We start from the raw sequence: 25,832 nt of genomic DNA, 5'->3' as shown, positions 1-25,832 counted from the left end.
CAACTACAAAGCAATTCGTCGTAAATATATATATATATATTACCCATACCAGAATGTCATGTAGAAAAGACACCATATGGTCAACAGTTGACAGTTATCTGATGCACCATCTGATGAAATCCCAGGACCCCCCCACCTAAACACAGGTATGTACTATGTATGACTACAACAAGCATCACACACACACACCCACACACACACACACACACACACACACACACACACACACACACACACACACACACACACACACACAGATGCTTGCATGCACCCAATGCCTCACGATTCCATGCCCACTATGGCACACTAGCACACAGTCACGCAAGCAAGAACAGCACAGATGCAAAAACATAGATACAGCTGCATGCCCTGCACTCTGCAGATGCACACACACACCTTTTTGGCCACACGGCAAGCCGTGTGAGCGTTCGTTTTGGCCCAAAAAGTCTGTGGGGAGCAGCAAAATCACCATAATAGAACTAAATATACAATAACTAAACACAAATCTCACTTGAATTGCAATATCTTTTACAATTTACTACAATTTCATAATTACGTTTTTTGGGCCACCCCAGCCACTGGGCTGCAGCCGACCCTAGGTTATGGTGGGTGCATTTTATATATAGCGCCTTTATCCAAAGCACTTAGATTGTGCATCACACACACACACACACACACACACACACACACACACACACACACACACATCATTGTGAAACTCTGTGGAGCCAGTGTGGGAGGAAAGTACAGTTAACAGGTGAGAGTGGAATGGCCCTCCACTCACAACAGAAAGAGCAGCGTCACCGCAGCGCGCAGGCCTTGCCATCAGGCTGAGTCTCACACCACTGATAAAAGCATGTTGTTGCCCTCGTGCATATTTCAACTTATTATGTTTTTTCGTCATACTACAGTCAGTGTCAACAAAAGTAGCAAGAATAGACAATCTTTTTATAATTCCTTTTTTTAAGTGAATGTGAAAATGTGTGTGTGTGCACGCGTTTTATAAATATTTAGCCAATTAAAAGTATTAACAAGTATTAAATAAGTACATTGGATCACTTTTTTTTTTTTTTTATAGATTTTATATTTCCTGAAAGGTTTTTGATATACAAGGTTTCCGTCGGACAGCGACAATTTGCAGATTTCATACAAAACTCCCATACATTTTCACTTCATTTTTATGTATGATTTATTATATTTACAGAGAGAGCCTGTGTGTAGGATAACATGTTTGGAAATGTTCTCACGGTGTAGTAGCTAGCTACCTGTCAAGCTGTGCCATATCTGTGTTGGATCTGCACTCGCATCACAAACCCGATGTCAGTCAAACCCGTGCAGTTTGTAAAATGCCAGCGTTGCAAAAATGTTGTGGTCTAGATCAGCTTGCTTGATTCATGCTTTGAATAATGTTCGATGCAGTGGATGCAAGAAGTGGATGAATATGAATATTGTTGCTGTCGGGGGGGAAACCCCATATTTTCAAAACTGTTACCTTTCAGGATTCAAATTCAAAAGTAGCCGATCTGCAAGAAAACGCAGCGCATCGCAACTCATTTTGAGCTTGTTGATCTGCTATTTTTGCTACTTTTGTGTGACACTGTAGAATGATGAAGAAGGGCATTCATTTACAAAAAAACATGGTGATAATAGGTGTCAATGTCTTAGAACATTATTAGTGACTCAATTAGTAGAATTACTAAATGCAACGTCAACAGAAAAGAGGTCCTTACTGAACTCATACAGACAGTATATTCCATACGGTCACTGTATGAAATTCTTCCAAATATTATGCTTAAAGTTATAATATGATGAAAGGATGAAATTATAGAATTCAATCAGAAAAACGGTTGAACAAACTAAGTGAGTAGTTCAGACAAACTAAGCTCAAGCAACCACATGATTGTGTCTATATATCAACAGTAAAAAAAACAAGTGTCTATATATCAACAGTAAAAAAAAACAACACTTGATTAGCACCAAATCCACAGTTAATCCTAGACTGCCTCAACACACCACTGTATATACGCAAGCAGAGTGCATGCGTAGTGACGCATGTGGAATGTAAACATGACATGAGACACACGTCATTGCTGGAGACACGCTCCAAAGACTCTCCACAAGTCTGCCACCGTCACTCACTGGGAGGGAAAACAATTTCCAAAGTGCCCAGTACCACTACGCCAGCAGCAGCACATAAATGTAGTTCCATGTGACAGTGAGGTCAAAGTTAAACGAAAGTTGGGGCTATATGGTAGAAATAGGTCAACAATAAAATGACGCTATAGTTTTGTGGATTCCCCAGTGCCCCCCACCAAATGACCGGAACTACTTTTAATATTCACCAAAACCAGACCAGAACTCCCACCACGGGACTCAGGCAGTCAATGAATACCTTTGCAACCACTGTATTAATGGCAAGTATTTCCTACAACTTTACGTCAAAGTTTCTGACAGTGTGCAGGTCCTTTTCTTTGTTATCCAAATATCCCCTTTTTATTATATGCACTTTGTCCTATGCACCTGTCACCAACCTTTTGAGGTTTTTCTAAAAATCTGTGGGATAACAAATCCATATGAATTGATAGTCACTTTCCCCCCTAAACGTCTATTACACAATTCAACATGTCCACTTGTATTCAATATGTCAATTTACTGAATTCAGACTTAAAAGGGCATAAGCCTAAAGGATTAAAAGGGAAACGACTGAATGACAGAGAGGAAATTATGTTGGCAATCATGAATTTCCCTTCATGTCACTTCCCATTTCCTTTACATTTCAATATTCTATATGTACCAGTATGGTGGTCATGAATGAACAGGTTCTTTTTAGTGAACTAACTAGGTCACTTCCTCAAACGTTTGGACTGAAATGAACTATGTGAGGAAGGTGATCTCTTCCCATGACGGACTGATAGATCATTGGCGAGTAAAAAAAATACTTGAATTTAAATATTCGCCTCGGTTCGTCCCGTTTGTGCTGTGCCAGGTCGCACCGCGCCCGTTCGCGGCGCTCGTGCAACTTCTCGTCTTTGCATTGACTTTGTATGTAATCACGCCGCTCTAACCATCCAAGTCTGAACGCACCTTAACACACCAGTAAGTCGCCCTTAGGGCGAGGTCGCAATTCCACCTGCCCAAAGGTTTTATTTACCTGCCAGGGGCAGGTGGAAACCCTTAGTGTCAACGCCTAATATAGCATAAAAATCAACTTAAAAAACTCGTAAAAACTAATCTTGTATAGGGTATACCTGGCACAAAATATTTTCAAATGGGAATGTTTGGAGGATTCGTTTAATTTACCTCTTGTATTTCTCCCAGAGGAAGGGGTTCTGTACGCGCAGGATCTTGATGATTCGGAACTTGGTTTCGGGCACCGTCTTGTGGAACAGGCTGTAGACGGTGCGGTAGCTACGGTCGTCCCGGGACACAGGAACCTGCAGGAAGTCCTGGCTGGTGGTCATGGGCAGCCAGGTCTCTGGGAACGGACTGGGGGGGTTGGTGGAGGTGGGCGACAGAGGGTGCGAGACGGACAGGTCCACGGAGGAGGAAGAGGAGGACGTGGAGCCGATGGAGAGCGTGAGCGGAGAGAAAGAGAGGAGGCCGCCCAACGTCCTGGTGAAAAATGAGACAACAGAGCTTTAGACCACTGGTACTCAAAACTCTTATTTTCAAATATCTTTATTGTGATTGTGATGCAAAGACAAAGACATCGTTAGTTACAATTCCGACACTTGAAGTGCTTCGCATATTTTTCAAAAACAAACCAACAAAATACAATGAAATGAATACGAACAATGACAACATTTTAATGTCATGGACTCCCATAACTCTGACGGTGCACACTCTCCATTTGGAACCCTGAGGGAGCCTTGACCCCTCTTTGAGAACTACTGCTTTAGACATAATGATACTTCCTGTGTTGAACAGGAACAGATAGCATGTTGTTTAGACAGATGCCTGGGTTCATTGTTTACCTGGCATCCTAGTTTCTTGAAGCAATATATACTGTTCTCTCTGCATTCTATATATGTGATTAATTATCTTGTTTATTGTCTCTGAATAGCAACGTCTACTAAATGCCTGAATTGTAAATGGACAGGGGTTTTGCGTTGTAACTATGCTTTAATGTCAGAAAAATTATTGATAATATTATTGACTAATAAGCACTTATAAGGTAATAAGGTACTACGAAGGCCACATCACACGACAATACTGCATCTGCACACCGGTTCTTAAACCTTTTTAATTTCCAGGAACCTCGGTGTGGTTTTGTCTGCTTTAGGCCACTGACAGCACAGACCCCATGACTCAGACAGTGGAAGTAAATGCCATGTGGTTCCATTTGTACAATGAGGATAACAGGGCCTACCCATCCACATAGGATATCTTCACTGGTCGTCACTCAGGTGGAAACCTTTGATGTCCAAAGCCATTCCACTAGCCGATCTACAAGCTCTATTTTTTTCACTACATTTATGGTGTACATTACAACCCTCCTGTATGATTAACTTAGAGTAAGTAGGGCATTCATTTAAAAAGTTTCTCCCCAACAGCGACAATATGAATACATCACCCAACATGGCTTCCATTACAATACGCCGCCTTTCTCACATATGCCTTTATATTATACACCAAGTGTTTCTAATCAAACCTGTATTCCGACATGAAAAAAGGAAAACCCGATGCGTGATGCAGAGAAGCAACCCCCCCCCCCCCCCACCCCCCGTCCGCAAATAAAAACACAAAAAAACATACACCAGTTAACTGTCAACAATGACATCACCAGCATGCTCGGCACAGTGAGCGGGCCAGGCCATCACCAGGCATACACAGCAGGACACAGGAAAAATGAAAGCCAGACACCAGACAACACAACAGGAAGAGAGAGAGAGAGAGGGAGGGAGGGACACAGAGAGAGAGATTGATTAAAGAGATGGAGGGACAGAGAGAGAGAGAGAGAGAGAGAGAGAGAAAATGAATGCCATTGTGGAGCTGTCATAGAAGTGTCACGCAGGAAAACTATTGTCTAGCACATTTGAGTCAATAACAGTGGTTTGGCAGTTATCTCTCACTCAGCCGAAACGATGTTAGCCCTATCAGCCACAGTGTGTGTGTGTGTGTGTGTGTGTGTGTGTGTGTGTGTGTGTGTGTGTGTGTGTGTGTGTGTGTGTGTGTGTGTGTGTGTGTGTGTGTGTGTGTGTGTGTGTGTGTGTGTGTGTGTGTGTGTGCGAGCGTGTGTGTGTGAGTGCGTTGTCAGGAGTGTGATCGTGGTGATTCTCTGAGGCAATGGGACAGTTTCTCATCTTATTTCTCTCTCTCTCTTTCTCTCTCTCTCTTTCTTATCTTGTCTCTCCAGTCCCGATCTCTCCATCTCGATCAATGTCTTTATTCCCTGTGTGCTTTGAAGCCTGCCAGAAAGAGCTTGGTGTGAAATGGAAAAAGACAGATAACAAGAAATTGATGCAGAGAGAGAGAGAGAGAGAGAAAATGCCAATCAAGCTAATAACCTCAAAGTCTAGGACAAACTGTTCCTGGATGAACAGTCTGTGCACACGCACGCACACGTGCACACATGTACGTACGCACGCACGCACACACACGTGCGCATATGCTTCCTTCTAGTCTGTAATGTGCGGCAGGCCAGGGGCAGAATATCTGCTGTTAAAAATTCCCGGTAAATGTCTACATGTATATTTCACAACGAGGCTCGGCTAGAATTCCTTTGCATAAATGGAGGGAGAGAGAGAGAGAGAGAGAGAGAGAGAGAGAGAGAGAGAGAGAGAGAGAGCAAGCAGAAAGGCAGCTACGGGAGGGAATGAACCAGTGGATGAATGTCCAGAGACAAATCCCTCGTTCCACATTCCAAGTCCCCACAGTCACATTTCACACTCACCCAGTCCTCCCCGCAGCACCCTGTCTGTCTGTCTGTCTGTCTGTCTGTCTGTCTGGAAGCCATTTAGATCTCATCCTCTTCGTCTCTCTACCTCTCTCTCTCTCTCTGTTCCCCCTTTGTCTCTATGTACTGTGGTTCCCCCTCTTCCATTTGATCATATACATATTGTTGCTGTCAGACAGAATCTCTGAATTTCAACGTTTAATCTTTTTTTAATTTTTTTGTAAAATAACACCCTACTTCATCATACAAGAGTGTCATAAAGTAGTGGAAAGTACTGGAAAGTGGAAAGTCATAAAGTAGTGGAAAAATGTACATATTGTTGTTGTCGGGTGGCAACCTTCTATGTGACACTGTCCCACAATGAAGTATAAAATACAGTAGGGCATTCATTTATAAACACAAAAAGCCAGACAGTGACGAGAGATGTACACAGATTATAGATATAACACAAGTAAGATGCTTTTGAATGAGCTAGCCACGGAAAGAACTCTATAGCACCCTGGTTCAAAGTTCTGAACTCTAATCTATATTTATAATGGATCGCTTTGAGAGGGCTATACTGCCCTACAAAGCCAAAGTGCAGTAAGTAAGGAAAGAATTAAACTGATAAAAGATGATATTGCACTAATTGTATATCTGTTCTTGAGGTAAATGTTTATCCCCGAAAATCATGAAGGCCAATTTGACCTTTAAGACAAGTCTGAGTGTTTTCAAAAAACATAGTTACTGCACTTTCGCTTTGTAGATCAGTATAATAGCCTCAATAGGAATGCTATAATATTCTGCTTGCTAGTGTTCTATTGACTAACAATGGATGAAAGGTCAAGCGTAAGCGTTAAGATCCTTGCAGAGAGCTGATTTTGAAAGGAATGCTATGGTGTGCAAGCCACCCAGACTGGTTAAGACTACGTGCTGAGATACAATGCATCAAAGAGCAAAGTTAAGATGCTTTTGCAGTGACCTAAACTTGAGAGGAATGATGTGGGTGTCCTGCAAGCTCAGGCTGCTAATGTTGCACCCTCTTAAAATGTAACTTTGCGTGGAAGTGTTAGCGAGTCGTGAGGTTGTTGGCCCCGGCAGGAATGCCAGCGGCATTAACACTGTGTGCCAGCTAGAACGCATTGTGTACTGGTGACAGTGTTGTAGCACATACCGAGAACAGTATGTGCGTGAGAGAGACTGTGTGTGTGTGAGTGAATATATACAGTGGAGGAAGTACTAACTTTGCTCAAGTACAGTATATTTTGATGAGTTGATGAACACTTTTTATAATTTTACTCAAGTAAAACTTTGAATAGAGGACTTTTACTTGTAAGAGTATTTCTACATTGTGGTATTGCTACTTTTACACCACTGTAGTGTATATACCAAATATGGAGAGAGAAAGAGACAGCGAGAGAGAGTGAGTGTAGTGTGGTAGAGGGACTTCATGTAAAACCAAGGGGTACATTCTAATAATAAAACCCATTATGAGCTAGTAGCACCATGTCCCAAACACTGGGCGTACTTTTACAAGACTGAGTGCCAAAAAGACAGACTGACCCACAAGTTGTGCCACAGAGCAGTGAGCTGTGTTAAGGCACATAGTGTACCTTATAATGTGGTCAAATGCAGGACAACATGACATATGTAGCTGTTTCACACACTTTCATCATCCCTCTCTCCTTCCTCATTCAGCCCAGGTTCATCTTCAGGTGCTCAACCTACTTAAGTCTTTGAGGCCACTTGAGCCTGATTCACATTTTGTTATGCATCATATCTTGCACAGAAAACAGTACAAGCACACAAGGCGAAGGCATCGCAGTGCATTTCAGTTTCATTGTTGAAGGATATCATAGTCTAATAGAAGCAACAGTATTTATGATGACATCCACATCCAGATTGAGATTGAGACACGTTTACTTTTTGTACATTTTGATGTTCCCAAACTCTGGCCTGGCACGCCCATACACTCTACTCTCTATAGCTGCCTTTACATAGACCTAATTCATATTTTTGTAAAGTTTGTAAATCAAGATCGCTAAGGAGGACTATCGTTAATCGTAAAACACAGGATGTAGGGATTGTGGTTTTCTCATTCACAGAGCTTTTCAGCAGTGTTGCAGAGACATATGGCTGTTAACCACTTGAACCCTATATACTTCATGGACCATAGTCCCCCAGGGCTCTGTACTAGCCCCCTCCTATTCCCCCTTTCACAAAATCTCTTCTGCAAATATAGTACATTTTTTACATTGGCTAGTTTCGCCCCAATGTTCGCCCTCAGAATAGGGATGCTTGGGTTCATGTGGCTAATAGATCATTAGCACTACAACAAATACATACGTATATCTATCTATAAATGCACCATGTCTCTGTACGTCTGTACATATGTCTGTAATCCACTTAACTCGAAAAACGTTCGCCCCACCTATGGTTATCCAGAATATACTCCATATATGGAGCTGGCCTGTTCTAACTTCTGACATCACAACACTCCATATTCGGGCATGCCTGACACAGAACTCCATATGAATAAAGGTACACAGAACGGGTACTCTGACACGGGTACAACGGGAATTGCATAGCCGGGTAGGGCCAACTTCCATCGGTCTAGTATCGGTAAAGATGAAAATCACCATGCTCCCTATTCTGATGCATTTCATTTCAACTTGAGTAATTCTACTGTTTTACTATACTTGTACAACACTTTGGTCAACTCCAGTTGGTTTAAAATGTGCCTTATAAATACTTTAATGAAACATTGTTGTTGCTACATGTCAACCCCCACTCACTGTAGCTTAGCGTGCTACTGTTCATAACATGAAGGTAGAGTTCCAACCCGATTAGTGACCTCTGTCACATGTCAGGTTTTTGGCAACTTATTTGGCAACATTTTTTACTGAGGTTAAGGATAGGAATAAGGTTAGGTTCAGACATAGTTTACTGAGGTTAAGGATAGGAATAAGGTTAGGTTCAGACATAGTTTACTGAGGCTAAGGATAGGAATAAGGTTAGGTTCAGACATAGTTTACTGAGGTTAAGGATAGGAATAAGGTTAGGTTCAGACATAGTTTACTGAGGCTAAGGATAGGAATAAGGTTAGGTTCAGACATAGTTTACTGAGGTTAAGGATAGGAATAAGGTTAGGTTCAGACATAGTTTACTGAGGTTAAGGATAGGAATAAGGTTAGGTTCAGACATAGTTTACTGAGGTTAAGGATAGGAATAAGGTTAGGTTCAGACATAGTTTACTGAGGTTACTGCCGCTTAGGAATACCAGGTAGAGACAGAGTTTGCCAGAATTGTGCCCAGGGTGACCAGTATTCCCTTGAGGGCAATCTAAATGGACACTTACAAATCTGTAACTCTGACAGTATACAAATGGAACCAAATGGACCTGTTAGGGTAGTAGGAGCCCTGTTATACCTTTCAATCTGGGAAATAAGAATTAGATGTTGAACGTGATTAATCGCAAATATGGGCAGTCTCTGTGACTTACTGCAAGTGGGGTGTGAGCATCACAGATGACATGTAGGCCGGACGCTTCTTGATCTGCCGCCTGAAGCCGAACACGGCGTTCTGCTGAAAACCCTCCCTGATGTTGAGGATGTACTGGTTCTGCAGAGTGATGAAACGCACCTCCTTCAGACCGCGCCCGCTCGCCTCCTCGATCAGACGCACCACCGGCTGTTTGGGGGATGAAGGAGGAGGACAAGAGGGAATTAGATTGATTAATTGGATCACGTGAATGTAGTTTTACATAAAGTATATTTTCTTTGCATGCCTGTAACCCCCCCCCCCCCCCCCCCACACACACACAGGATCTGTAGAATATTGTGAAAACCGTTGCTTATGTTTCTGTCCATCTGCGTTGCAATGCTTTGCAGTTTTACAATTTACACTTGTAATGACATGCCTAAGAAGGGACGCAAAGTTGAAACTGGTTAAAGAAATTGCAGTCACTTCCGATATAGGATACTTTATTGGTCAATATTGCCATTTGATATGTGCTTTCGGTATGACACTTAAGCCTAATTTATGTTCCGTCGCACAACAGCGTCATGCGCTGTAAATAGCAGACCTACAAGCTCACAACGGACACTGTTTAGGAAGAGTGTTGTAGGAGGAAGGGAGGGAGGGAAGTTTTAAGACAAAGTTGGGGAGGGAGGACATGGGAGGGGCATGGGAGGGGCATGGGAGGGGCATGGGAGGGGCATGGGAGGGACATGGGAGGGGCATGGATGAAGACTGATACAAATATCCTCGCTGTCGGGCAGTAACCTCCATTTTTGTAAATAATGCACTAGCCTAGTGTATCATAAAGTAGTGAGCTTGTAGGGCGGCTATTTTCACTGTTTTATTTTTGTGTTTTTAAATAGGTTTCGGACATATAAGGATTCCACCTGACAGCGACAATGTGAATGATGGAGAAATATGACAGGTGTAGCGGGGTGGAGAGGGGCGGGGCTGACAGGAAATGCAAAGAGGGGACTGTCATCGAAACAAAACACCATGCTGATGAAATATTAACCGCACGCACGCGCACGCACGCACGCACGCACACACGCACACACACACACACACACACACACACACACACACACACACACACACAAAATGCAGACAGAAAATAAGGGGAGTGCAGTCAATTTGTAATGATTTGTGTGATGTATTGATGCCAGCAATGTGTTAGGTTAGTAGATTGACTGGTGTGTGCCGAGTTAATGTGTCTGGCCTCAGTGGCTTGCAGAGCACACACGCTCACACTCTCACTCACACTCACACACACACAGTCACTCACACTCACACACAGTCACACACAGTCACACACACACACACACACACACACACACACACACACACACACACACACACACACACACACACACACACACACACACACACACACACTCACCTCTGAGTATTCCCTCCAGCCAAAGTTGTCTCTGCAGTAGTATTTCCACACAGTGTGACAGTTGGGGGCGGTGTTAGGGTTCGTGGGTGTGGTGGTTACGGGGTTGGGGGGAGTGGTCAATCGTCGCACGCGATCAAACTCCATGTCACACACTCGCATCGCTCCAAAGTCCAGCGAGAACACCCTGCCCCTGGGAAACACACACAAACACAACACAGCCGTTAGAACCATCATTGGTACACATAGGGAATACTAATAGGGAGGCCATGGCATTATTAGACTCCATGCCTATGTCCGGTTAAAATCAGCGGTGGACAAAGTACACAAATTACGAAGTACAATCTCAGAAATGTTCTGATAGAATAATGCATTAATCTAGGGGTCCTTGACATGGAAATGTCCCTGTTGGAGTATATAACTGGTTTACGGTAAACAACATTAGGAAACAAGCACAAATAAACACCTACACTTTAAAAACCAGCCCAGAAAAAACAACCTGCCAATACCTATATTTAAAAGCATCTTGGCACACCCTCTACAAGCTCTCCACTACAATTGTACAAATGCAAGCAATAGCGGCCTCATCGATGGAACACGTAACAATCTGTCATTTAAACGTGGAACCCACATATTTCATAGGATGAAAGAAAGGCAATCAATCATGTGCATGCGTGCACAATCACCATGTATTTTTTCTAGCCTGTGTGTGCGAGTGCATGTGTCTGGGGGAATGCCACTACATGCAACAACATGCAAAGTGTAAGAATTTGCATGCTGTTCCTATGTGTGCCTGTGACAGAACATGAGCAAATGAGATTATAATCGTTGGTTATCGTCAGGATATAAAGCCTGGAGATGGTCTACTGAATGTGAATGGCAGGCGTTGCAGGAATACACAATCTGCCTGGCGAATAAGCTCTAGATGTGTTTCCCAAACACTGGGTCGGGACTCATTTGTGGGTCGCGGACACATATTTATGGGTCGCGAGTAAATACCCCTTTTTTCAGCATAATAAAATATAAATATTAACAAAATAATATTCCAAAGTAACTATTACTATTCAAAACTAAACAATAAATCCATGAAAGATACAATAAATAAACAAGTACTGAAAATTTTGACTGCAGACGCCATCACAATTTTCCATTGGTAACATTTTTCAAGATTTTGTTTGGGGAAAATAGCAAATGTATATAGCGTTAGGGGGTCTGTGGACCCCCTGGAACCCTCAAGTCCTTGCTGAGAACAATGGAGGAGAGCATGGATGGACAGATGGGGTGATGACTGGTGGAACTGAAACACACTATTACTGCATGTCTCTGAGGCATGTTTCCTGACATTCTGTACATGACTCCTCCCCTAACCCAAACTGTCTGGATTAGTCTGGGTCAAAGTCTCATATTTGTGTATTTGTGTGTGTGTGTGTGTGTGTGTGTGTGTGTGTGTGTGTGTGTGTGTGTGTGTGTGTGTGTGTGTGTGTGTGTGTGTGTGTGTGTGTGTGTGTGTGTGTGTGTGTCTTAAGTGCCTCCGGCAAAACCATTCTGGGTCAGACATACCACTCGTGCACATCTGGGCAATGCACACTGGCACGCTATGCCATGCACATGGACAGCAGGCAGAAAGAGACAAGGACACACACGCACACACACACGCACGCACGCACACACACATACACACACACACACACACACACACACACACACACACACTTTTAACTGACTATAAATATCGTAGAGACGATACAATGTCTCCACGATATGCCTTTTCAGAGATATCGTACATATTGTGACAGTGAATGCACAGTCTATGATTTGCAGTTCTATACCTTAATTTATACTTCTGTAGAACGACAGTTTCCTTCACCAAAAGTATTACTCCTTACTCTTACTCCTTACCGTTACTCTCTTTTAGTTTTTGTTAGGTGGTTGTGCTGTTAAGTAACTTCAAAAATAACCATAAAAAACGCCATGAAAACATACTTGCTTGAACAAAGTGATACACACACACACACACACACACACACACACACACACACACACACACACACACACACACACACACACACACACACACACACACACACACACACACACACACACACACACACACACACACACACACACACACACACACACACACACACACACTGAAAGTGTTAATAGGCTCATTGATTTGTGCCTGAACACTAATTGAATGTAAGGTCAAAGGATGTCTGCATGTTGTGTGCGTGAATGTGTGAAGAATTCTTTCTCGTGGATTCTTGTCCATTAATAACACTCACATAACATACAGAGAGGGGGGTGTTTGTATACATTCTATCTACCGATAATTAAAGCATCTGAAATTACTCTGGATAAAAAGTGGTGTAAAAGAGAAGGACTGAGAGAGAGAGAGAGAGAGAGAGAGAGAGAGAGAGAGAGAGAGAGAGAGAGAGAGAGAGAGAGAGTCATAACTTGAAAGGGCAACATGAATATGAGATATAATGTTATTATGCCTGGAGAAGTGAAACTCAATATGCCGATACTGTTCCTTCACTGAAAATAAAGCTGTCTAGTCATAGTTTCACATCATTGGTGACTATTCCCTGGATTACAGTCACATACAGCCACACCCATGTCCGCAAACACACACACACACACACACACACACACACACACACACACACACACACACACACACACACACACACACACACACACACACACACACACACACACACACACACAGTGAGCATACCACATTTGCTAACACACCACTTAGTAAGCAAAACTAACTATATGCGGTTTTACTCAGGACGTGCTAATAAGTGTCAAGTCATCTTATATTATCAAATACACACGTCTTCTTAGCGTCAATATCAATAATTCTGCTGACTCAAGTATCAATGCATTTGTCAATAGGAAGGAAATGAAACAGGGATCTACAACTGAGCACGTGCGGAAACAAAAACACAACTAGCGTGAGAACTGAGTCGGCCGTTCCTGCTCAGTGATTTACCAGAAAAAGCATCTTTGAATGGGGAAGAATGAAACAGGTGCTGCTCTGCTGACTATTATGTGTATAGAAAGAATGAAGGATGATGGGAGAGAGAGAGAGAGAGAGAGAGAGAGAGAGAGAGAGAGAGAGAGAGAGAGAGAGAGAGAGAGAGGTTCTGACGAACAAAGCAATCATTTGTTACGCCTCAGGTTTTGGCATGTTCCATGTTATCTTAAGAGGATATATTAAATTGACTTCAGTAATAAGTTTGTTCACAGTTCACACAGGTTCATATGTGGGTACAGAACTTCAACAACACTTCACAATGGCTTTATACCTGTGTGTTGACCTGTGTGTTAACCTGTGATAAGGCATCATAAGTTAGCTCATTAAAAGGTGATGACAGAACTCACACACAGTATTATAAAGCATTTGCAACACTTTGCTATGGTTTAACACTGAAAAGATCAGGCTCTCGAGGTCTCTCACACCTTTAGTGAGGTTATTATTTAACTCAGCGGTTCTCAATGTGGGGTCCAGGGACCCCCAGTGATCTTTGTGGGGATTCCAGGGGGTCCCCAGGTAAGTGAGTAAGTTTAATATTACCATTATTTCACTGGCTAGAAGTGAGCCCATTGTACAAGAATGACTGTCAGATGATAGGTTTCACTCTCTCCACCGACACAGTATAGACAGAATTCTGTAGTAGTACCCTGTCCCCTAGGAGGCTCTCTTCCAACCCAACATGTGCACACGGCGTCGGCGCGCACACACACCCTTGAATGGAAAAAAATGAAAAATACAACACACACACACACACACACACACACACACACACACACACACAGAGAGAGAGAGACAGAGACAGAGACAGAGGGCCAGGTCAGGGTCAGAGAGACATCTTTGATGGCACTCTGAACCAATCACAGAGCTGTACTCGTGTTGGCATGGCAACATGGAGGGGCCTGCCTGGATATGTGGATGCAGTAGACGTCAACTGCAAAGACACACAGACCTAGACACTAGTACCTGCCATTTGCTGGAAGGTGAAAGCTATAAACTTTATAGCTTTCACCTGCCAGCAAATGGCATATTCCTATATTGATTTCACCTGCATAACATTTGAGTTCTCACAGGCGGGGCAGATGGAGGCTACATGAAAGGAGAGGAGACAGTTTGATGGCAAAATGATGAAGGGTGTTTCAACCTTTGAAATAGGCGAGATGTGGCTCGTGCAACAAGAACACATAAAAGAGGAGGGATTGGTGCAACTCTATAGGATATTGCTGGTATTTTGTATAATCACCGTAACCACTAGGCAAGCTCCTCTCTCTGCTGGTACAGTGGCCTTTAAAAAGGCCCCATCTGGCACCCGCCTCTGTTCTCTCTCAGCACGCTCTCTCTCTCTCTCTCTCTTCTCTCTCTCCCTCTCTCCCTCTCTCTCTCTCTCTCTCTCTCTCTCTTCCCTCTCTCTCTCTCACGCACGCACGCAGGCACGCACACACGCACGCACACCTTGGAACTTTCTCACGGTTAGACAGACAAGGACCCGCATACCAGCATCAGTCATGCTATTGTACACGTCACAGACCAGAGAAAAACACACTCTCATACACACACACACGCAAGTGTACGCACACGCACACACACACGCACACACACACACACACACACACAAACACACACTAGTTCAAAAGATTCATGTACACACACGAAAGGTTCACCCAGTCACGCCTCGACAAGTCAATAAGTCAGCCAGTCAAATAGATCTGCTGACGAAGGCTTCTTTACGTTGTGTCCTCATGTGCGTGCAGCCGTGCGCACACGCACCCACACCCACACACCCACCCCCACACACACACACACACACACACACACACACACACACACACACACACACACACACACACACACACACACACACACACACACACACACACACACACACACACACACACACACACACACACACACACACACACAACTCATCATGTCATGGATTAGGTGTCACTTCCTCATGCCAACGATTCATTGACCAGAAGTGTTTAAATATTGTACTTCCCTCACTGGTTCTGTTGCTTGACCAGGAAACACAGCACACTCACGCCACATGAACACCCACACCCCCAACAGAGACAAACACACAAAACAGACACACAAAACACTTTCTACAATTCTTTATTTTGCCTTTCCATAACACACACATACGCGCGTGCACACACACACACGCACGCACGCACACAAACACACACACACACACACACGTATAGATCCGGCATACCTGATAAATCCTTATGAAAAGAATATTTTCCTAAGTGTACGGCTAACTCAAAAATCCTTTTAAACCGTAAAATCCCCATTACTCTTGTGAGGAGTGAGGCCCAGAAAAGTTGTCTTCAAAATGTCCATTTCTCAAATAATGCTACGATACTATGCAGATGTAGCATCATGTTATGTATGGTTTGTAATGAAGGAACCATCCTGCCATCCTGTCTCTTCTCTCTATCCCTCCTCTCCACCTGGCTGTGTTGACATACTCCTCTCTCTCTCAACTTTCAAGTCTCTCCCACATCTCTCTCACTCGTTTCTCTCTCCTCATTATCCTCCTCCCTCCACCTTTCTCTCTCTTGTGTCTTTGTGTACTTGTCATATGTAATGATAGATGGAAAGCGAGGGCGGTGGGGTCTCTCTCTGTCCGACTGAGAATTGTAAACCAGGTAACCGGCACAAAATAGAAGGAAAGAAAAACAAACAAAATTACTTTGACATTTTGTGACAGAGGAAATAACTGTGTTTAATGTTGTGATAGATTGCAAAACACAGGAGCCGATCTAACTGATACAGAGAGAGAGAGAGACAGTCTGACAAAACCAGAGTGAGCGAGGGAGAGAGACATCCTGACAAAACCAGAGTGAGCGAGAGAGGATATTGCTTCAGTGCGGAGGCATAGCGAACGCCTGGAGGTAGGAACACTCACAGGGCCACAGACACACAACACACAAACGTACTACACACGCACAACTCCATTCCCTGTATTGTGTTACGAGATTTAGAAGGACAAATGAGAAAAGGAAAGCAAATAAGAAAGCAGAAATGTCCTACAAATAGTGCAAAGAGAGAGCGTTTATGGGCAGATACATAGATACGTACACTACAGAAGGAGAATGGATGGATAGAATCAGCGATATGGAGACTATGTAAAAATAGTGGGAATAGCAGATCTACAAGCTCACAACATGCCATGACGCGCTGTGAGCGCATAGATCGCCTATTTCCACTATTAGTGTTTTTTGGAAAGCATAAAGTCATGTAATATGTCTGTCATGGCCTGGGCGGCTAGTGTAGCGGTCCGGGCACCTAGGCTGCTGATGGCAGTGTGTCGCGGGTTCGTCTCCCGATCCTGCAGACTTTTGCTGTGTGTCACTCCCCAATGAGCCCCATCTCTCTCTCTCCCCATTTCCTGTCGGTTTACTGTGATCTATAAAAGCCAACCTAAGTTTATATCTGCCCTGTGCAACATCAAAGCCTAAAAGCAAAACAGAAATGTAATTTCTGTTCATATATTCCAGGATGTTCAACAACAACAACTAAAAAACACAATTAAATCATTCATTGAAATTATTTGTGTGACAATTAATCGTCATGTAAAATTAGTTACGGAGGGCTGGGTGAGCTACGAGGAGAGGGTTAAATTCAGATGCTGAGTAACAGGAGGCAGGGCCAGACCTCGCTTCACTGATTCATTTCATGGGCTGGCTCTGGCTGTCTGACACGTTATCCACACACACACACACACACACACACACACACACACACACACACACACACACACACACACACACACACACACACACACACACACACACACACACACACACACACACACACACACACACTTAGACCCATTATCCACACACACACACACACACACACACACACACACTTAGACCCATTATCCACACACACACACACACACACACACACACACACACACACACACACACACACACACACACACACATTTAGACCCATTATCTGATATGCTATCTGTTTGCCGCGCAATCAACACACGCAAGGGGTCCAGATGACACACACAGACACACACCATGCTTTAAATTATTGCATACATTTCACAGACAAAACACCGATACAAAAGGTAGCACAAGATACCATGTGATCCACACACACACACACACACACACACACACACACACACACACACACACACACACACACACACACACACACACACACACACACACACACACACACACACACACACACACACACACACACACACACGGTGTCAGGGCGCTCTGCCCTTGGTGCTCACTCAGTGACTCTTTATGTCAGTTAATGACAAGCAAGCCTTTTATCGCCTGACTAACAAAAGAGCGCTCTCTCTCTCTCTCTCTCTCTCTCAACATACGTCATCCGCCTATGCGTCCCACATGCACATTAAAGTTGCAGCAAACTTGCAAATGTCACAAGAATGAGCTACCTTTCATTGTTGTTCAAATCACTTAATGGATAGCCTCATTCAGTGATTCTCAACCTGTGGGCCGGGGCCCACTGGTGGGTCATGGGGGAATTGCAAGTGGGTCCCTAATATTTGCCAAACACAAAAAAAAAGAAAATCGGAATACAATATTAATATTTAAAAAGAAATACAAATAATGCCATTTGTTTTCTTTAAAACCTTGATTAATGTGTTTTCATTGTGATACCGATAAATAGCGACTAAAATTATACAAACAAACAAAACATGTTTCACCTATATTGACATGTCCAAAATAGGGGTTTAAAGTAGTTTATCATTCAACAAATAGTAGTACTACTAACATAGTAATGTTTATGGGTCAAATCCCTGTTTCGAAGGCCTCCTCCTGCTTGTGTCTAAAAACAATGCTCACACAAATGAATATAATCGATTCGTACATGTCTTACAGTGTACCATATTTCAACTTTTTACGTTTTCTTTGTAAATTAAATGCCCTACTTCATCATTCATACAAGAGGGTCACACAAAAGTCATGAAAATAGCAGATCTCAAGCTTGTAGATCACTATTCTTCAAATAAGAAAGGAACGGTTTAGGACATGGTTTCCACCCAACAGAAACGTCCAGAGGGGCCCCTTAACTGCACCACAGGGCCGATGACTAGCAGCCCTGGGTCTGGGTACAGTGAGTTTAGTTCCAGTATTGGGGAGGTGTGGAGGTTTCCTCCTTTTTGCAGAGTACATAACTGAGGAGGATTAGTCTGGCTCCGCTTCCTGCTAGTGCTTATCATATGGATGGGATTAACCTGAGCTATGGATCATACACATCTGTGACCAGCAGCACTCCTCCTACAGACACACACACGCGCGCACACACACACACAAAGGTCTGTCTTTGTCATGCTCGCACACACACACACACACACACACACACACACACACACACACACACACACACACACACACACACACACACACCTACACTACAGCGGCAGCCAAAATAGTCCTGTGTTGTTTCCATACCAACAGTAGAGCTTGTTTAGTCATCTGCTGCTCTTTAGATCACTAACACTGTTATCAGCTGGCTCTGGTTACCAAGGCAATGCCTTGTGTGTTGCCTTGAGCGACAGGTTGGATGCCTCTACAGGAAGCACAAAAAGAACTCCCCACACACCCAGTCTAACAAAGACCAAGGCTGCAACCCATTAAGTAAGAGAACTGTACGTCCCAAGCTAAACTACACCGCTGCGCTGAGTAGTATCTCCCTCTCATTGCTCTCCCAGCAACGCCGTTTACACCAGGGGTTGCTCAATTTGATCAGCCCTGCAGCCAAATGAGTACATCTAGCGTCACTCCGAGACACTGGCTCAGGAACACATACAAGTACTTGTACTTTCCATTCTTTAATATTGAGACCCAGTAGAGACAGAATCATGAGTGATTCTGACAGTGACATTGGATTAGTTTGAGGCCAGCTACAGACAAAAATGCCTAAAATCTGAAGGCAAAACTAGAAGATAAGAATGATTTAATTTGATTAAAGGAGGAAGTAGTACAGGAAAAAGTACAAAAGTCTATGAAATTTAATTTTAGAATAAACAGCCAAGAAATAATAGCCTAATATCATAGTATTCCAATATGTTCTAGGAAATAGCTGCACATTTCTGTCAAGCAAGCCAGATGGTGATGTCTGAATCATACAGTACTAGTAATAACAGTGTAAACCCTGATTTATACTTAGTTGCCAGATCTGCACGTTGAAAATAGCAGAGCTATTTGAGCAACAGAGCTCAGTTGCTCAAAATGCAACACAGTATACGATGTGCAAGTAAGTAGAATTCAGGCATTACACATTCAAATAGCCTCTGAGAGGACTTGGGTTGATGCTGACAGGTGCACTGCATATCCTGTTTGTGGAGCAATATGCACGTTGCATGGAGTTTCAGTTGAAAACCTCAATCTACAGTACAAACAAACACACACACATGTCACAAACACACACACACACACACACACACACACACACACACACACACACACACACACACACACACACACACACACACACACACACACACACACACACACACACACACACACAGATAGGCTCCCCTAAGTTCAAAGTGATTCCATTGTTTAAATAAAGGTTGGATGAAGGAATGACATACAGATGTAGGCACACACTGACAGACTAACATGAACACATGCGCAAAAAAACCTTCTTGTGGCCTCAATAATCCATTAAAGATGTTTAGGGTAAAAGGGTATAATGTTATAAGTGTGTGTGTGTGTGTGTGTGTGTGTGTGTGTGTGTGTGTGTGTGTGTGTGTGTGTGGGCGATATGGCGATGATAAATATCGTCAAGCCGATACAATGTCTCCAGACTCCCTGATATGCCTTGTCAGAGATATATATATATTTGGTCAAAATGATCTATTACTCCTTTTTCTTTTAGTTTTTGTTACCTTGTAGGTGGGTGAACTCCTGTTAAGTAACTTGAAAAATAACCATAAAAAACCCAGCATGAAAAATAATCGTTATAATACTGTGTGTGTGTGTGTGTGTGTGTGTGTGTGTGTGTGTGTGTGTGTGTGTGTGTGTGTGTGTGTGTGTGTGTGTGTGCGTGCGTGCGTGCGTACGTGCGTGCGTGATACAGGAAGCTGTGCAAGTGTGCATGCTTTTCATGTCAACCCACCCAGGCTTGCCAAATGCTTGCATGCACGATGTGCGTGCGTGTATGTGAGAGGGAGGAGAGAGAGTGTGTGTGTGTGTGTGTGTGAGTGTGAGTGTGTGTGTGTGTGTGTGTGTGTGTGTGTGTGTGTGTGTGTGTGTGTGTGAGAGAGAGAGAGAGAGAGAGAGAGAGAGAGAGAGAGAGAGAGAGAAGTTCATCTATGTCTGCTAAAAGGCGTGCGTGTGAGCATGACAAACCGCTCAGCTCGTCTGCACAGAGGATTCGTGTGAGAGTCTGCGTGCCAGGCAGGCTCAAGTGTTTGTGTGCGTGTATGTGAGAGAGCGAGAGAGAGGGACAGAGCGAGAGAGAGTGAGAGATAGACACACAGGACAAGGAGGGAGAGAGAGCCTGTGCGTGTATGTCAGTGACCACACCAGGCAGCAGGGTCATGGAAGTTCACAGCTTTACACCACGGGTGCTTTACTTCCTGGTCTGAGCTTAGATCCAGCCAATGATAAGGCTGGCTTTGGTAGCAGGGACATCCCTTAGTGGACTTGTGATTTGAATCAATTGAGAAAAAAATGTACTCGGTAGGGAGATGGGGGAACACAAATAAATGTGCCAGTTGTATCTTCACCCATAAAGCAGGACAGGTGGGTGATTGACACGTAGACTTACAAAGCACACAAAAACACATGACACAGTGACTGACACACTACCATACTGTACTGTACAGTGAACATAACCAATGAACACTCAGACACACCACCATGATGACGAATGCCTGATTTACATGTGTCGTGCACCGGGAAAAAAAGGCCGCCCTAAAAGCTCCCAATGCATCGCGATGCAGCACTCTTATGTACTCTAACCCAACCCTCATACATTAGCAAACAAAGTAAGTATGAGTAAGGTCACACATACATTTGTCTATTAGTCCTCACTCAGCTCAACTTTAATTTCAGCTAGCTGACACAGAAGGGGTGAAACTAAAGAGGAAGCTCATGCTAGTTACTAACCCACCACACCACAAGCCTATGAGTCGATCAGCTTACTGCACCAGTCACCAAGCCACAAGTATGGGATCAGTTTACTACAGTAGCCCAACCAAAAGTTACAGTCTGCAAGTAGTAGCCCAATAACACCCGAGGACCTCTATACCCATATACCTAGCTGTGTTTACACAACAGGATATCTCTAACAAGTAGGGGACTCTGTGGTACAAGTGTTGTGTTGTCAATATCTCAAATGTATATAGCACTTTTCTAACCAAAGACGGTTTTACATGGGGGGCAACATGGGGTAACATGTTATTTGTTATGGTTTTGTGTCATCAATATAGAGAGCAGGTGTCCCCTTTTTGACACATTAATCACTTCACTGAAAAGGCAGCACAGCAGACATGAGAGGAATTCACACAGGCTACATCAACTCATTAAATGTGTGACAGACAGATGCATGGGATACATGCAATACATACCATACATAACAGGTTTATACTATAGTTTGTATTGTTTTCTCTAAGTATTGGAAGGACTTTTTCATTAGCATGTGCATTGTGCTCTCAGTTAACCTGAAATTGAACTGACCCCAGCCCCCCCCCCCCCCCCCCCCCCCAGCACTGTGCCAATACAGACACAGCTTATTAGCTTATAACAATGCCTATTCATTGCAGATAATGAAGGTTCCTAGCCTATAGCAGTGGCTACTTAGTACTTACTGAAATTTGAGCCTGATTTGCTCATTGTCCGGGTTGCAGTAGAGCCTCTCCAGCTGTTCCTGAGAGTCATCTGCTATGCTCTGCCAAGTCTGACTACTGCTTCTGCGGATCTGCCAATGGTAGGGCAGCACTGTGTGGTGGTGGGCACAGTCACTGCCGTATACACATAGACCCTGTAGGAAATCCACACAGATGGACACAGAGTCCGCTTGGTGCGTGTGATACTGGAGCTGGGTTAGCAGCTCAAAGACCAGGTCAAGGGAGGCCTCTTCGCTTTTATCCTGAAATATCACTCCTTTGTCGAGCCGGGAGGTATGGGGGAGGGGAGGCTGTCCACGGCTGTCTTTGATGGGAAGGCAATTTGCCCCCCGCAAGGCTTCAGAAGCGAAGAGGTCACCAGGTTTGAAGCCCCCCGCTTGGTGGCCAAGAGGCGGGGGAGCAACCATGGGGGTGTCCCGGGTAGGGGCCACTACCGCTATTGTCACTGTCGTCACGGCCGCCGAGCCCAGGGAAGGCTGTAAACGGTGGCCGTTTGGGCTAGAATCCATGGCGACTCGCTGAATATCCAAAGACGCGAGCTTGGGCCTCTCCCCGCTCCTCTCCGTCTCCTCCAGCTCCGCCGTGGTATCGGCCATCTCCGTGTCCGCCGCGTCGCAGCCCAGCAGCCCCGTGACGACGGCGGCGGCAGCTCTCGGGGCTTTCAGGCACACCTGGCCGATGCACGCCTGCTTCACCACGACCGCCGCGCACAGGTTGCTCACTGGGATCCGACCAGGCGGGTTCGGGGTCACGAAGACCCCGTCCCCGTTCACGAGCGTGTCCGTGCTCAACAATGTGGTCAGGATAGGGTCCTCCAGAGCCCGGTGCAGGCATTTGGTATCGAGTTTCCTCTGTTTCTTTTTGAAATACGGCTTCACCAAAGGAATTTTGTCCGATAGTCCGACAATCGATTGTTCCGTAAAATCCCCGCGTCCCCCCATGCTTAGGCTCATGTCCAGGGGGAGCCCTCCGGCAGGGACACTTCCAAGGCCCTTATCGCTGCTGGAGTCCGCCGGTTTCTGCAGAATATGCAAAGTACTCTCCATGGTCGCCTCCTAAAACCCACCGACGGTCCTGAAAGAGACGAGATAAAGGCACACAAAAAGCGTCAGGGACAGATCAATAAAAAAAACACCTGCATGACACACCTGGGATAGGCATAGCCTGCGAGTTTCGAAAGCCCCGTGCACACAACTCGTTCTAGATGTCAAACTAGTTAGTCATCCTTGACACAATGCGGTGATTAATGGTTTTAATGGTCACCAGTAAAACGAGCCACGAAAACTCGTCTTTCCCTTCCTGGAAAAGGTTTCGTGTTTCTACTACAGTCTGCTGGAATGGAAAGCGGCTCTCTCCCTAAAGAAATGTGTTTACATGTATTTTAAGGTCGGAGATAGGCTAGTTAAACGGCTGTGATAGTGTGTTACACATTATCCATTTATAACTGTCGATAGTTAAATAGTTAACAGTGGATTATGTATTTATTTGTATATTCCTCTGTACCGACGTCATTGTTGTAGTTTAGGTTCTAGCTTAGCTACAGCAGGCTGCAGCAATAGATACGATCATTGTGAAACTAACAAAACGTCCTCCGCCTCCCGGGACTATTTTGATCAGTGGCGGCTGATACACACACAGCCTCTGTCGTCTACATGCCGCACAGAGCCAAGCGAGCAACTCTGATCTGCACGTAGCCTACACACACACACACACACACACACACACACATAGACACACTCACAGACTGCGGCGGAGCAACCAAAACGAGTAGGCTAAACGACGATGGGACTCCCGACCGAGAAATATCGCCTCTTCAAACCACGTTTTAAAGCATTTTTTCGTAATAACTATTACACAAAAACCCGGGGTTGGAAAGGTCAAAGTGTCGAGTTTTTAAAACGATCTTTATTTGTAGCTATTTGTTATAGAAAGCCTGCATGGGGCACCGCAGCACGCAGACGAGCCAGGGTCGTTGATTTATTATAGCGCAGCTTTTCTCCTGAGCCAATGTTCCCCCCCAGCAGAAGTACGTAGCAGGTCTCCGCTCGCTCGGCGTGTATGACACAAAGACAAACTACGCCACGGGTTAATACCTTTTCAATAAAATCCACTTCACCCCTCCTGTTCTCGACTCTCCTCTGCGCTTAGAATTCCGTGCGTACATCGGGTGTCCTTAGTCCGGGCGGTAAAGATCCGTGTCGAGACCTGTTCTGGTCCCGGAGTCGGACTGCGAGGAGGCTGGCCTGGTGCTGCGTGACAAAGCGCCCGTTTAGCATTCGCTCTCTCTCTCTGGCTGCCCTGCCGGCCGGGGCTTCAGTCAGTTCCGTTGTCCCGCTGCGGAGATGAGACGAGGAGGAGGAGGACGGGGCAGGCAGCTCGCAGCTGTTAGTTGCGGGGAACGGAGAACGCTGTGTGCTTCTTTCTCTGTGTGGCTCCGCGGCCAGCCAGTCACCGCCCCGTAACCTGCTCTGGGGGCGGGGCTTGGCACCAAAGGGGGAGTTGCGTATGGAGAGAGAGAGAGAGGGGGGAGGGGGGAGAGACAGAGAGAGACGGGGGGTGTGGGGGGGGGGGTTAACGAGAGAGCAGGGGGAGGGGGGATAGAGAAAAGAGAGAGGCTGGAGCTGGTGCGTCGTCTGGAGGTGATCAAGGGAAGCTGTTCGGTTGCAGGGTGAACAGTGCGTAATATGCGCTTATCTGTCTGTCTTGTTCCTATGTGGGAGTGTGGTGTTTATTGACTGCGTGTGTGAGTCACCCTGCTCCTCCTTGGGTTTTTTCCCCTTCTCTCCCACAAGTGAGGTGCTTGTGTGGACCAACACGTACTGCAGTGCCTTACGGTTGTTTGCAGTTTTTTTATGCCCCTCTCATGCAGCAATTTGCAGTTTGTGAAGAGGTTGCGGTAAAAGGTTGTACTCAACACAACAAGAAGGCAGACGCTATTAGAATAGACTCAGTTAGAGGTTGTTAGTTACGAAATTATAGGCCTCACTGTAGCCTGCCCTAATGTATCATTCCCCCTCTTTATTATGCTATTTTTCCTAGGCTACCCCGCGAGTCACGACTTATTATTTCACGCGTTATGTTAATTTCTCTAAATTAGGCAAATGTAAATGATCTCATAAATTATGCTGTAGCT

At 44.6% G+C, this 25,832-nt stretch overlaps 1 protein-coding gene across 1 annotated transcript in view; it reads right to left on the bottom strand.

Annotated features, from left to right (window-relative positions):
* The window catches only part of tiparp (TCDD-inducible poly(ADP-ribose) polymerase), a 32,836-nt gene extending 7,724 nt beyond the window's left edge, over positions 1–25,112 (bottom strand). The window contains exons 1-5 of the mRNA XM_079514025.1: positions 24,793–25,112; positions 22,661–23,773; positions 10,794–10,983; positions 9,378–9,565; positions 3,301–3,612 (exon numbers count right to left, since the gene is read on the bottom strand). Of these exons, the coding sequence (XP_079370151.1) occupies positions 3,301–3,612; positions 9,378–9,565; positions 10,794–10,983; positions 22,661–23,745 (1,775 nt within the window). The 5' untranslated portion in view covers positions 23,746–23,773; positions 24,793–25,112. The remainder of the gene's footprint in view (positions 1–3,300; positions 3,613–9,377; positions 9,566–10,793; positions 10,984–22,660; positions 23,774–24,792) is intronic.
* Positions 25,113–25,832: the final 720 nt, after the last annotated feature.

Source organism: Electrona antarctica, assembly GCF_951216825.1.
Source record: "Electrona antarctica genome assembly, chromosome: 11".
In the NCBI taxonomy this organism is placed as follows: Eukaryota; Metazoa; Chordata; class Actinopteri; order Myctophiformes; family Myctophidae; genus Electrona; species Electrona antarctica.
Note: the sequence above shows the minus strand (reverse complement) of the source record. Positions and strands in the feature narration are given on the sequence as shown.